General features: G+C 40.6%; 1 protein-coding gene across 3 annotated transcripts in view; it reads left to right on the forward strand.

The window, feature by feature from the left end:
* The window catches only part of Znf318 (zinc finger protein 318), a 38,108-nt gene that overhangs the window by 8,100 nt on the left and 16,005 nt on the right, over nt 1–14,003 (forward strand). For all 3 annotated transcript variants that reach the window (XM_027389194.2, XM_027389192.2, XM_027389193.2), the window contains exons 3-5: nt 6,527–7,169; nt 8,432–9,874; nt 13,010–13,109. In XM_027389194.2, the coding sequence (XP_027244995.1) occupies nt 6,527–7,169; nt 8,432–9,874; nt 13,010–13,109 (2,186 nt within the window). The remainder of the gene's footprint in view (nt 1–6,526; nt 7,170–8,431; nt 9,875–13,009; nt 13,110–14,003) is intronic.

Raw genomic sequence — 14,003 nt, forward strand, 5'->3', positions numbered from 1 at the left:
GCTCAGCTTCCTCAGCCTACAGTGGTGTTCATTCACTAATCACTAATTAAGAAAATGTTCCACAGGCTTCCTACAGCCCAGTCTTATAGAGACATTTTCTTAATTGAGGTTCCCTCCTCTCAGATGATTATAGCTTGTGTCAGGTTGACATAAAACTACCCAGGACACCAAGTTATCAAGATTATGGTCTTAGCAGCCCTATACTGGACTATAACTTAATTCTAAAAAGGGAATATGAACAATGAATAAGTTGAGTGAAAAATTCTAAGACACTTGAACAATAAGATACATATTCACAGAGTTGTATATCTACCACTACAATAAATTTTATAATGTTTTTATTATGCCTGGAGAAATCTTGATACCCTTTACTCCCCTTATCCTTATCTCAGTTCCAGACAATCTTTGGTTTCTTTCTTTCTTTCTTTTCTTTTTTTTAAAAGTTTTTTGAGACAGAGTTTCTTTGTGTAGCCTTAGCTATACTGGAACTCTTTCTATAGATCAGGCTGGCTTTGAACTCACAGAGATCCACCTGCCTCTGCCTTCCAAGTGCTGGGATTAAAGGTATGCGCCACCACTGCCCAGATATTTGTCCTTTTATGAGCTTGTCTATTCATACCATATATGATTCTTTGTGACTAGCTTTTACATATTTTAAAGATCATATATGTTTATAGTGTTTCTTTTTATGGCCAATAATAGTTGATTATATGAATATACCAAATACTGTTTTTTCATTATTAGTAAATGGATGAATACCTTGGGTTGCATTTTCTTTTAGCTTTATAAATAATTCTACAATGAATGTTGTTGTGCAAGCTTCTTTATGAATTTATATATCTATAGACTAATGTTTCTCAACCTTCCTAATGCAGTGACCCTTTAGTACAGTTCCTCATGTTGTGGTGACTGGCGCCCATCCATAAAATTATTTTTGTTGCTATAGTTCATAACTATAATTGTGTTACTGTTATGAATTATAATGTAAATATATTCGACTCCTGTGGAAGGGTTGTTTAACCTCAAATGGGTCATGACCCATAGGTTGAGAACCACTTTTTTATTGTTCATTTTACTTTTGTGGTATCAGGGACTAACCTCAAGGCCTGTGTATGCTAGGCAAATACCCTGTCATTGAGCCATCCTGTAGCCTTATATTTTTAATTTGTTTAATGGACATTTGTAGACACACATAAATAGAATGGAGCTGGCCAGTGGTAGTGCACACTTTTAATCCTAGCACTCAGGATGCAGAGGCAGACAGATCTTGTGAGTTTAGGCCAGTCAGGTCTACAGAGCTAGTTCTAGGACAGCCAGGACAAAATAGTGAAACTCTGCCTTGAAAAACAAAACAAAACAAAACAAGGATGGATACTATTTGGTACTAGAAAAGGATCAGCAAGAAGGATGTAAAGGATAAAAAAGGGCAATGGGGGAGATATAATCGAAGTACATTATACAAACCGGAAAGTGTCATAATGTGTTATTTTGTTTATTTTACTAATGTATGCTAGTAAAATAATTTTTTATAATTTATTTAAATTCATTTTATGTGCATTGATGTAAGGGTGTCAGATCCCCTAGAACTGGAGTTATAGACAATTGTGAGCTTCCATGTGGGTGCAGAGAATTGAATGCAGGTCCTCTGGAAGAGCAGCCAGCGCTCTTAACCACTAAGCCGTCTCTCTAGCCCCTAAAAATAATTTTTAAAAATAGAATATACGGTACAGTGAGCCTTGGTGTTCCTCCTCCACCCCCAATCCCACCCCCCTTTTTTTTTAAAGATCTAGTTTTAAAAAACACTTCGTCAGCCAGATAATGGTGGCATATGCCTGTAATCCCAGCACTCTGGAGGCAGAAGTAGGAGCACCTCTGAGTTCAAGGCCACCCTGGTCTAGGACAGCCAGAGCTACACAGAGAAACCCTGTTTCAAAAAAAAGCATAACAACCAAGCAACCAAACAAACTAATAATTGCTCTTAGCAAGGCTGTTGTTGTTCCTGTTGTTTTGAAATAGAGTCTGGTAATTAAAGGCATGTACTACCATGTCCAGCGTGTCCAAGGCTTGTAGAGTGTCTATCACTGGACTGCTTTAGGTTACAGGCAATAGTGGCTCTTTTTAGGACTCAATTTTTTTTCTTGGTTTTTCCAGACAGGGTTTCCTCTGTGTAACAGTATTGGCTGTCCTGGAAGTTGCTTTGTAGATCAGGCTGGCCTCAAACTCTCAGAGATCCACCTGCCTCTGCCTCCCAAGTGCTGGGATTAAAGGAGTGCGCCACCAATGCCCGGCTAGGACTCACTTTTAATTAATTTAAAATTTTGTGTGTCTGAGTTTCTACCTGTATGCATGTTTGTATGTATGCATTTATATACATATATGTGTGTGATTCATACATACACACACTATGCATACATACATACATACATACATACATACATACATACAATCAGTTGCATGACTAGTGCCTAGTTTGGATGTCCTAGAACTGGAGTTATGGATGGTTATGAGCTGCTGTATGGGTGCTGGGGACTAAACCCAGGTCCTCTGGAAAATAGCAAGTGCTCTTAACCACTGAGCTATCTTGTTAGCTTCAGGGCTGTCTCTTATGACAGTTTTCTTTTAACCTCTGGGAGTCCTGAAGAAAGAGGATTGAATTTCTAATAAGCAGCCTGACTCTGGACTACATTTACATGATAGCTCCTGGTCTTGTTTTATTTCTCTAACTGTTCCTGTGCCTCATTCTATTGTGTGCCCCCTTTTGCTGGCAATTTCAAGTCTGCACTGAGGTTTTCTGAGAGTCACCTTATTTTAGCTTCTTGATACTTGCTGTCATATTAGATTTTGGGTTAGTGTTTCATTTGGTTGTAACATGTCCTAGTTGTAGTGAGGAAAGGAAGATAGGTGACTGTGCTACCATACATATAGTTTAGGGGGTTTTTCTCCTACACTAATAGGAGACTTGTTGGTATATAGTTGGTGGTTTGGTGATAGTGAATCAACTCATGAACATTCCTCCTTAAAAATAGGTCTCTGGCCCATCGTTGGTGGCGCACGCCTTTAATCCCAGCACTCGGGAGGCAGAGGCAGGAGGATGTCTGTGAGTTTGAGACCAGCCTGGTCTACAAGAGCTAGTTCTAGGACAGCCTCCAAAGACACAGAGAAACCCTGTCTCGGAAAAAAAAAAAAAAAAAAAAAAAAAAAGGTTTCTGTAGTTGATGGACAGAGCAAAATTTTTATTTCAGTGGTGTTCGATTTCAGAGGTCATTCTGAGTTTATTCCTAGGCCTATTTCTTAATACAGTAAGACCTCAAAATTCCAGATTTTTTAAGGACATTTCTATAGGGCTGCAGAGATGGTTAATTTGTTAAGAGCACTAGCTGCTCTTCTAGAGAACCCTGATTTGATTTCCAGTGCCCACATGACCCCTCATAAACACCTGTAACTTCAGTTCCAAGGGATCTGATTCCCTCTTCTGGCCTTCAGTGGCACCACACATGCTTTTGGTACACATACGTGAAGACAAAACAACTATACACATAAAAAATTTTTTTAAATATTTTAAAAGGCCATTTTTAGAAACATAAAAATTATTAGAAACAGTAGCATAGGGCCAGCTCGAGAGAGATCATGGTGGTTAAGAATATATACTGATCTTTTAGAGGACCTAAGTTTGATTTCTAGCTCCCAACTGCCTATAAGTTCTAAAGGATACAACAACCTCTTCTGGCCTTCTGGAGTAATTGAACACACAAACTCATATCAATAAAGAAATTAAATATTTTTAAATTAAAAACACAGATATTAATAATTACTTTCCTCTGGATGATAATTCATTCTGGTTTTCTTTTTTCTGGGTTCCACTTTAGAGCTCAGGCTCCCTGGAACTCATTCTAGCTTAGTCTAGTCTCAGACTCATAGTGATTATCCTGCCTCAGCCTCTTTAGTCCTAAGATTACTGGTTTCATCATCATCATCATCATCATCATCATCATCATCATCATCATTTATTTAGGTGAAATTAGATTTCTAAAATTCTAGAGGATCTACTGGCATAGAGAATGTCTGGGCCAGTGAGATGGCTCAGCAGGTAAAAGCACTTGCCACTAAGCCTGAAGACCTGAGTTTGATATCTAGGACACATATAGCAGAAGGAGAGAACCAATTCCCATAAGTTCTCCTCTGACCTCTATAAATGTGCTACAGAACACATGTGCCCACAGACATATAGACATATACACACAAAAAGTTTTTTAAATGCAGTTTTGAAAAATCCTACAGGATCTTTATTTCCATCTGTGATTTAAATCAAAACTCTTGTCTTTTGGGTCATAGAAGCTCTGTGGACATAGTGCCCCAAAATAATTAGGTTTATTATATGCCTTTGAGCTAGAAGGAAAACATCTCATTCTGAAATTTTACCTTTATGTCACAAAGATCTGAGACTTTCGTATTTCTGAAAAATAAAAATAACACAGTGAGCCAAAACATTTATTTCTGGATCCTATGGTAGCAGACTGCTTGTGGATATCCAGGCAAGGCAGGAAAGAGCATGACCAAACAATTTTAGGGTCTTAGTTATCCTTATAACCAAACTTTCTTCCCAAAAGAAATATGTCAGACTTGAGTATGTAGATGTGGAGTTGGACTGGTATGTACAACTTGCATGAGGTGGGAAGTCCAGAACTGTTCTGCCAGCATCTTTTTTAGGCAATTCCTAAGTGCTTTGCTTTGTGAAATCTCTATGGGCTCAAGATGCATATGCTCAGTGATAGGCGTTTGTTTGTTAGATGTGGAGGCCCAGGATCCATCCCCTGGGCAGCTAAGGAAGACAAGACAGATTAAGAAACAACCCAAACCATGGGACAAAGCTTGGAAGCCATTGTTCTTGAATGTTGTTTCTCAAACTTTAAAGCACATACAGATCACTTGGAAATCTCATTAAAATTCAAACTCTAGTCCAGTAGGCTTGGGATAGAGCCTAAGAATCTGTATTTCTTTTTTGTTTGTTTTTCTGTTGTTTTTTTTTTAAAGATTTTATTTATTATGTATACAACATTCTGCTTCCATATATATCTGCACACCAGAAGAGGGCACCAGATCTCATAACGGATGGTTGTGAGCCACCATGTGGTTGCTGGGAATTGAACTCAGGACCTCTGGAAGAGCAGTCAGTGCTCTTAACCTCTGAGCCATCTCTCCAGCCCATTGTTTTTCTGTTTTGTTTTTTGAGATAGGGAACTATAGCCAATCTGTCCTTAAAGTTGCTGTAGCCCAGGTTGACTCTGAACTCAGTATCCTTCCTGGAATTGCATTTATGTACCATCATGTCTGCTTAGAATCATTATTTTTAATGAATTCTCAGTTAATGTTAGAGATGCCGGTCCTGATAAAGAGCTTAAATTTAGCTATTCAAGTTTTGTTGTTGTTGTTGTTGTTATTTGGCTTTTAAGATTTATTTGCTTTTTTTTAAGTCTGGGTGTTTTTCCTGCATGTATGTCTGCACTGTGTGTATGCATGGTGCCTGAGGAAGAGGCCTAAAGAGGGCATTGGATTCCCTGGAATTGGAGTAATAGATAGATGGTTGTGAAACCACCATGTGGTGCTGGAATTAAAGCCAGGTCCTCTAGAAGAACATCCAGTGCTCCTAACAGATGAATCATCTCTCCAGCCCCTGTTGTGATTTTTGTTTTTCCAAGAAAGTGTTTCAGTATGTAGCCCTGGAACTCAGAGCTACCTGCCTCCCTGGTGCTGGGATTAAAGGCTATATCTGGTCTAGCTAGTCCAGTTGTATCAATTAGGACTCTAATTTTTTAAGATTTATTTTTATTTTTCAATTATGTGTATATGTATTTTCATGTATGTACATGTGAATGCAGGTGCCCTTATAATCTAGAAGAGGGTGTCTAATTCTCTGAAATTGGAGTAAGACATTGAAAAATGGGTACTGGGAACTGAACTTGGGTCCTCTAGAAGATGCTGTGCAATCTTAACTGCTGAATCATTTCTCTAGTTCTGTAGCCTTTTTTGTTTGTTTGTTTGTTTTGTTTTGTTTTGTTTTTTGAGATAGGGTTTCTCTGTGTAGCTTTGGAGCCTATCCTGACACTCGCTCTGGAGACCAGACTGGCCTCGAATTCACAGAGATCCACCTGCCTCTGCCTCCCGAGTGCTGGGATTAAAGGCATGTGCCACCAACGCCCGGCTGTTCTATAGCTTTTTTGTGATGTTTTGTATCTCCTGAGTGCCAGTGTGATACACTGCATTCTCAGACTAATTAAAAAAAATGATTAGCTTAAGAGTTCTGTTGATATATTGGTAATAGCACCTCTTGATTAGAAACTAAAGCTTCTGGTGACACTGAGAAAAGGAGAGGAAATGTTCCATGAGTAATCTGTCTTTGGATTTCATGATTATTTACTTTTGCTTTAAGCATTTTTTGTTTGTGTCCTAAATAATATCTTAGCACTGTCTGGCCTTTCACTCTCTCTCCAAGTCCAATGTATTCAGTGATGCTTGTCTCTTTTCTCAGGGATGATCTGACTGATGATTCTGTCTTCACTCGAACCTCCAAGTGCTCTCGGGGTCTTGAACGATACATTTCTCGGGAGGAGGGGCCACTTAGTCCTTTCTTGGGACAACTTGATGAGGAATACCGTGCAAGAGAAACTTTTCTGCATAGAACTGAGTATAGTCCCCATGTCAGTTGTCATGATGAATTGTTGAGAGGAGCAGAACGGAATAGAGAGAAACTCAAAAGTTCTTCCTACTCCATACGAGCTGAGGAAAGAAGCCGGGAGACCAAAAGACCCCGTTATGATGACACAGAAAAGGTACATAGCATAGGAGGGGATCACTCGAGTTTTACATCTGGGACTCGCAACTATAGACAGCGAAGAAGAAGCCCAAGCCCAAGGTTTCTAGACCCTGAGTTTCGAGAACTGGACCTTGCCAGGCGAAAGCGAGAGGAAGAGGAGGAACAAAATAGGAGCTTGGGTCAGGAGCTTGTGGGAGCTGATGATGATCAAACTAGCTGTTCCATCCCTGGGTTGTCAAATGTCCTAACAACATCAGAGCCAGGATATTCTTTGCATCGGCCTGAGGAAGTATCTGTGCTGCCCAAGAAGTCCATTCTGAAGAAGCGAATTGAAGTGGACATGAAGCCTTCCTTGCAGGTCTGTGTTGTATTTCTGTTGATAGTCCCTCAGATATCCCAATTCTGATAGTTGTCTGGGACTGTGTTCCTTAGTAGTGTCTGTGTAACATGTGCTGTGCTGACATTCTATGTCTAACTGTGAGTGAGTCCTTCTAGGATTCTCCAGATTAAACTGTAGTCTCATAATGCACTAACAGGGGCTTCTGTTGCTACATTACTTTCTAAGATTTAGGAGAATATTTTTTTTCCCTCTTAAATTGAATAGCTCTGTAAGAATCTTTGAATGTAGATTCTTGGAAATGAAGCTTAAGGGCAAAAGGAGAAGCTAATTCTGATTTCTTCATCTTTTTACAAGACAGTGTATGATTTGTAGGACATTAGACTAGAAATCAAGTGATTCTGATTTAGGAACCATCAACTTCCTGTGTAAATTTTAGATGAATCACAACTTTTCTGGCCATGGCATTGTTTTTTCTTCCTATAAAAAAAATGGTCAGGCAAGACTACTAGTATGACTAGAGGTTTCTGAGCAAGTTAGAGAAATAAGGGGAAGTTGGTCAATTAGAGTTCTAGAGTTTCCTGACTCTGGAGCAGTCCTACTTGTGTGTTTTTCTGTTGGTCATTAATAGATATGAGATGGCTCACACCTATCATCCCAGCAGCTGAGAGGCCAGTGCAGGAGATTCCAAGTTCAAGTCCATTAGGGCACATTGATAGTTAAGGCCAGCCTGAACTACATAGTTAGACCCCCAGCAACATGCCTGGGGGAAGCCTGATGACTGAGTTTCATTCCCAGGTCCTAACTCCTGAAAATCCACACATACACAGTGCTCATGTGTGCCCATATATTCTCTCTCTCTCTCTCTCTCTCTCTCTCTCTCTCTCTCTCTCTCTCTCTCTCTCTCTCACACACACACACACAGACACACACAGACACACACACACAATACACTGTGCTCATGTGTGCCCATATATTAATACACCTTCCCTCTGCCCCACCACACAACACACTGTGCTCATGCATGTCTATATATTCACTACCTCCTCTCTCTCTCTCTCTCTCTCTCTCTCTCTCACACACACACACACACACACACACACACACACACACACACTGTATTCATGTATGTCCACATATTAACACACCTACCCCACACACACACCATGCTCTTGTGTGCCCATATATTCACATACTCACATCTCCCCTCTTCAAGAAACATCTCAGTTACTAGTGTTCTGTGATTCCTCATAGATGCTAAATCAGTGTGCTTGTGTTTGCAGCTTGAGAGCTTTTCCGGCAGTACCAGCTCCAGTCAGGATCATTCTCTCTATTCTGAACATTCACCTCTTCCATTAAGTGGTGCTATTGCTGCTTTTGCTTCAGAGATTGAAAATAAGGGAACTACAGTGGAGGCTGACCTGAAGGAACCTCAGAGTAACCTGTACCAGTGGGGTCTCCTCCATGAGACACCTAAAGACAACAATCCTCTCGCTGAAAAATTTGACAGTTTTCTGTGCTATAAGGAAAAATTGAATTTGAAGGCTGAGGGACTTGAGCGACATGCAGACTTCTTACTACCCCATGAGAGAGCTAGCCAGGATGGCAGTGGCTTTTCTCGAATTCTGAGCATGTTGGCTGACTCTACCAGTACACAGGAAAAAAGAAGACGTAGCTTCCCTGATATTGAGGATGAGGAGAAATTTCTCTATGGGGATGAAGAGGAGGATATTAAAGCAGAATCTCCACCTAAGTCCCTTGGGGACTCTGAGAATAAAGGTTCAAGACAGAAAGCAAGCTCTGTGCCCTCAACTCCAGCCATAAAGCTAGAATCACTAGAAGAGAGCAATCCAGAATATTCCAAGATTCATGACTTGCTGAAGACCATAGGGCTGGATATTGGAGTAGCAGAAATTAGTAAATTGGCTGCACGCACCCAGGAGCGACTTCATGGCAAGAAGCCATCATCACGCTCCCTAGCTGACCGACGTCCGTCTGCTGACCGACACTTCTCAGCTGACCGAGGTTCCTCAGTGGAGCACAGTTTCATAACTGATAGACGCTCATCAGATTCTCACAGACTGGAGAGCAGGGAGTCACATCATAGCAATACTCAGTCCCCAGAAGTATCCCATCCACTCCCAGCCTCACCAGTAGACCCTTACCTGCTCACAAAAAGTAGCCCTCCATTCTTAAAGGCTGACCATCCACTGGGTCATGTTCCAGGGCCAGAGGTAGTTGGCAGTGGGTTTCAGTCACCTGTTGCTGTTAGATGCATGATGCCATCGGCCCCACCTACCCCAATTAGACTTCCACACTCTGCTCCTTTACCCCAGTTCTATATACCAAGGGCCTCTCAGTTTGCCACACCTCGGATTCCTCCAAACTACCAGGGATCTGTCATTCCCTCTGCCCCCTTTGATGCCTATAGGCACTACATGGCATACACAGCCTCAAGGTGGCCCATGTATCCTGCCTCTCAACCATCAAGCCACACTTTACAGGAGCCACACAGGCTAATACCAACAACCAAACAAACTACTCATAGTAGTCGTCCCAATCTCCGTGTGATCCCCACTGTGACTCCTGAAAAGTCCAAACAAGAGGTATCAGTGCTAGGCTCAATTTCTGTTAAGCAAGTTCCTATTCAGGTGTCTCCATCACTCATAAGATACAATCCAGAGAAGATCTCTGATGAAAAGAACCGTGCCTCCCAGAAGCAGAAGGTGAATATTAGCTTTGGGTATCTCATGCCTGAGTTTTCTGTTTTCTATTTAACAAAAAACAGGTAATTTGTACTTGTTTTCTAGAGGTGTGTGAAAATTTGTAAGGCCTTTTGTACTCTTAAGTTTTTTGGAGGTTTACATCATTACCCAAGTAATGTATGCAATAGCCCTTTTGAGCTTGTAAATGTTTTGTCATTATAGTTCCACTGTGATAGCCAGTCTTTTAAATTTTTTTTTCTCTGTCATATGAACAGTCTGAAGATACTGAGGTTAGAAGCTGGAAACCTTGAAATATGATATAGTCTCATCTTTTTCCATTTAAAGAAATTTAATCCTTGGAAGACAAAAATATTTTAATTTTCTGTGATATTCAAATACTTTGAGCTTTAGCCTTAGGTTTCATTGACAGTCTTAAATTTCAGTAAAGTAAAAAACAAACTTCAAGAAAGCGTTTGTAGAAAAACTCAGGTGTGGTGGTGCACACCTGTAATTCCAGCACTCAGGAGGCAGAGGCAGAAAGATCTTTGTGAAGTGTGTGTCACCATGCCCAATCTGTATCTGTATTTTGAATTTTCTTTGACCTGTATAACCTTGGGGATTTTTGTTTTGTTCTGGCTTTTTTTTTTTTTTTTTTTTTTTTTTTTTTTTTTTTTTTGAGATAGGTTCTCTGTGTAGCCCTGGCTGTCCTGCAACCTCTTTGTAGACTAGGTTGGCCTTGAACTCGTAGAGATCCATCTGCCTCTGCCTCCTGAGTGCTGGGGTTAAAGGCATGTGCCACCACCACCTGATGAGTTGTTTTTCTTTTTTTTAAATTTTTTTATTTTTAATTTAAGAATTTATTTAGTTTATGTGTATGAGTGTTTTTGTTTTGTTTTTCAAGACAGGGTTTCTCTGTGTAGCTTTGGAGCCTATCCTGGCACTCGCTCAGGAGACCAGGCTGACCTCGAACTCACAGACATCCACCTGCCTCTGCCTCTGCCTCCCGAGTGCAGGGATTAAAGGTGTGTGCCACCAACACCCCGCCTGTGTATGAGTGTTTTGTCTGCATTTGTGTTTGTGCACTGTGTACATGCCTAGTGTTCTAGAGACTAGAAGAGAGCTTCAGATCTCCTGAGACTGCAGAATTACAGGCAGTTGTGAGCTACTGTGGAGGTGCAGGGAATATGCAGGACCCAGGTTTTCTAGAAGAGCAATCAGTGTTCTTAACCACTGAACTTTTTTTTCAGCTCCAAGATCTGCTTTTAATTGTGTGTGTGTGTGTGTGTGTGTGTGTGTGTGTGTGTGTGTGTGTGTGTGTATAAGGGCTTGTGCACATGTGAATGCAGTGCCCAAGAAGGCCAGAAGAGGATGTAAGATGACTTGTAACTAGAGTTACAGGCAGTTGTGAGCCACCTGATGTGGGTATTGGGAACTGAATCAGGTCCTCTACAAGATCAATACATGCTCTTAACTGCTGAGCATTTCTAGCCCTGAGATACTTAATCCTATATGACCTCACTTTTCCTAATTTAAAATAGAGAAAATGACAACCAGCAGTTAGTTTAGTTGGTTAGAGTGTAGTGCTAATAAAATAGAGAAAATATTGTGACACTTAAATAACATAAAATATGTAATGCAGCTAATATAATGAGTCGTAAGCGCATCTCATTCCTTTTCTTCATGTTTACCCCTGGGTTCAGAGTCACTATCCAGTGGTACTATCAGTGGCTTTGAAAATTCTTCTTGGTAGTAGAGTTGGGTATGAAACCCTGGTTTTGAGTTTGGGTCTGAATAAATGTCACTTTGACTACAAAGCCAGAGCTTCTGTATCCAGGCATTTGAACACTGGGTGAAGGGTTGTTTTGAAACTCGGTGTTGCTCTGTGGCCCTGGCTTTCCTGGAGCTTACTATGTAGACCAGGCTGACCCAATTTACAGCAAAAACCTCTAAGTACCACGATTTAGGGGCTGTTGGGAGCCAAGGGACTCCTGAAAACATAAAAAGTTACCAAAGGGAATAAATTCATCCTAGCTGGGCAGTAGTGGCTTCTAATGTCTTTAATCCCAAGGCTCAGGAGGCAGAGACAGGCAGATCTCTGAGTTTCAGGACAGCCTGGCTTACAAAGTGAGTTCTAGGACAGCCAGGACTACACAAAGAAACTGCCTTGAAAAACCAAAAAAAAAAAAAAAAAAAAAATGTTCTGGAGCCAAATGTGAGTGACCATGGCCTAGGGACACAAATATTGTGTTTCATTATGGATATAGTTATGTAAGGGTTTATTGTTTTTTGCTTTTTCTGTTTGTTTTTCTTGTTAGGTTTTTTGTTTTGTTTTTGAAACAGGGTTTCTCTCTCTAGTCTTGGCTGTCCTGAAACTCACTCTGTAGACCAGGCTGGCCTTGAACTCTCAGAGATGGGCCATCTTCTGCCTCTTGAGTGCTGGGATTAAAAGCATGCACTACCACCAACAGGCTAAATTATGTGAGATTTTTATTAGTTACAAAACAATAAGTTATAAAAATATTTACAGAAAACATTGGTAGGAGGCACAAGTAAGATAGGTTACAGCAAAGGAGGAAAACCCTGCTGTAGGTTTCAGATGGTGTTCAATGTTGTTCCTAGCTTTTAAATTGATATAAACTTGTGGTCTGCTAAGAATACATTGTATGGCCCGGTGGTGATGGTGCAAGCCTTTAATCCCAGCACTTGAGAGGCAGGCAAGAGTATCTCTGTGAGTTCAAGGCCAGCCTGATCTAAAGAGTGAGTTCCAGGATAGCCAAAGCTACACAGAGAAAACCTGTCTCGAAAAATGGAAGGAAGGGAGGGAGGGAGAGAGGAAGGAAGGAAGGAAGGAAGGAAGGGAGGAACGAAGGAATGAAGGAACGAAGGAAAGAAGGAAGGAAAATACATTATATGGTTTTGATAGTTAGAGGATGTTAGGTCCTACAGTCAACAGGTGTGGACTATGGATGATTTTAAAGGGAGTAAAAGTAGCTCAAAATAGTTTGGCTCTGGTCTTCAACATTTTAACTCCATAATCTTTAAGTTCAGACATATCACCATATAGAATCATCAACACAGGTTCAACCCCCACCCCCACCCTCTTGACCTTTTCTGGAAACTTCAGATCATACTCTCTTACAATTTTGTACTCTGTAGGTTATTGAAGAGAGGGAAAAACTGAAGACTGACCAGGAAGCCCGGCAGAAGAAAATGTTTTATCTCAGGACTGAGCTGGAGAGGCTTCATAAACAACAAGGTATCAGTCAACTCCTTGTCTGACTGCCGTGTCATATAGATAGTAACTGAATAGGAGACTTGAGTGCTCAGATGGGGTCATCAGAGAACAGTGTGGGCATAAGTCATGCAAAGAATCCTCAGGTAGTTTTCATCTCTCAAATTATTAACTGCTGTTCTCTTTTACTCTGTCTTCCTACCACCTCTCTCTTTCTTTGTATTTATTTGAGTGTGTAGTTTATTGTTTTCGAGACAGGACTTCTCTGTGGCTTTGGAACCTGTCCTGGAACTCACTTTGTAGACCAGGCTGGCCTCAAACTTAGAGATTCACCTGTTTCTGCCTCATTAGTGCTAGGGTTAAAGATGTGGGCCACCATGCCTGGCACTGAGTGTGTAATTTTTCCTGAACTCTTTTGAATAAATTGTAGATATGATACCCTTGAGAACTTAAGTATGTATTTCCTAACAAGAATTCAAGTACACAATACACTAATCAAAATTAGAGAATTAGGAGTAGGGAGATGGCTTAGGGGTATAGGACTTGCTGTACAAGCATGAGGACCTGAATTTAGATTCTCAGGACCCACAGAAAGTTAGATACAATAGCATGCATCTACAATCCCAGCTTTTCTATGGCAAGATGGGAGGCAAAAACAAGAGAATCCCCAGAAGCCTGGTGTATGCAACAACAGATGAAATCCTATCTCAAGCAAGATGGAAGGTAAAGGCAGATACTTGCCCTTTGACCTCCAAAGGATGTGTATGCCTGTACTTATACATGTGAACATGTACACACAAAGAGACACACACATGCACGTAAAAAGATTTTCAAAATTAGGAAATTAATTGTAATATCTAGCCTACCAATCTTATTTATATTTTACCAGTTATTTTATAATCATCCTTTATAGAAAAA

This window comes from Cricetulus griseus, assembly GCF_003668045.3.
Source record: "Cricetulus griseus strain 17A/GY chromosome 1 unlocalized genomic scaffold, alternate assembly CriGri-PICRH-1.0 chr1_0, whole genome shotgun sequence".
Lineage (NCBI taxonomy): Eukaryota > Metazoa > Chordata > Mammalia > Rodentia > Cricetidae > Cricetulus > Cricetulus griseus.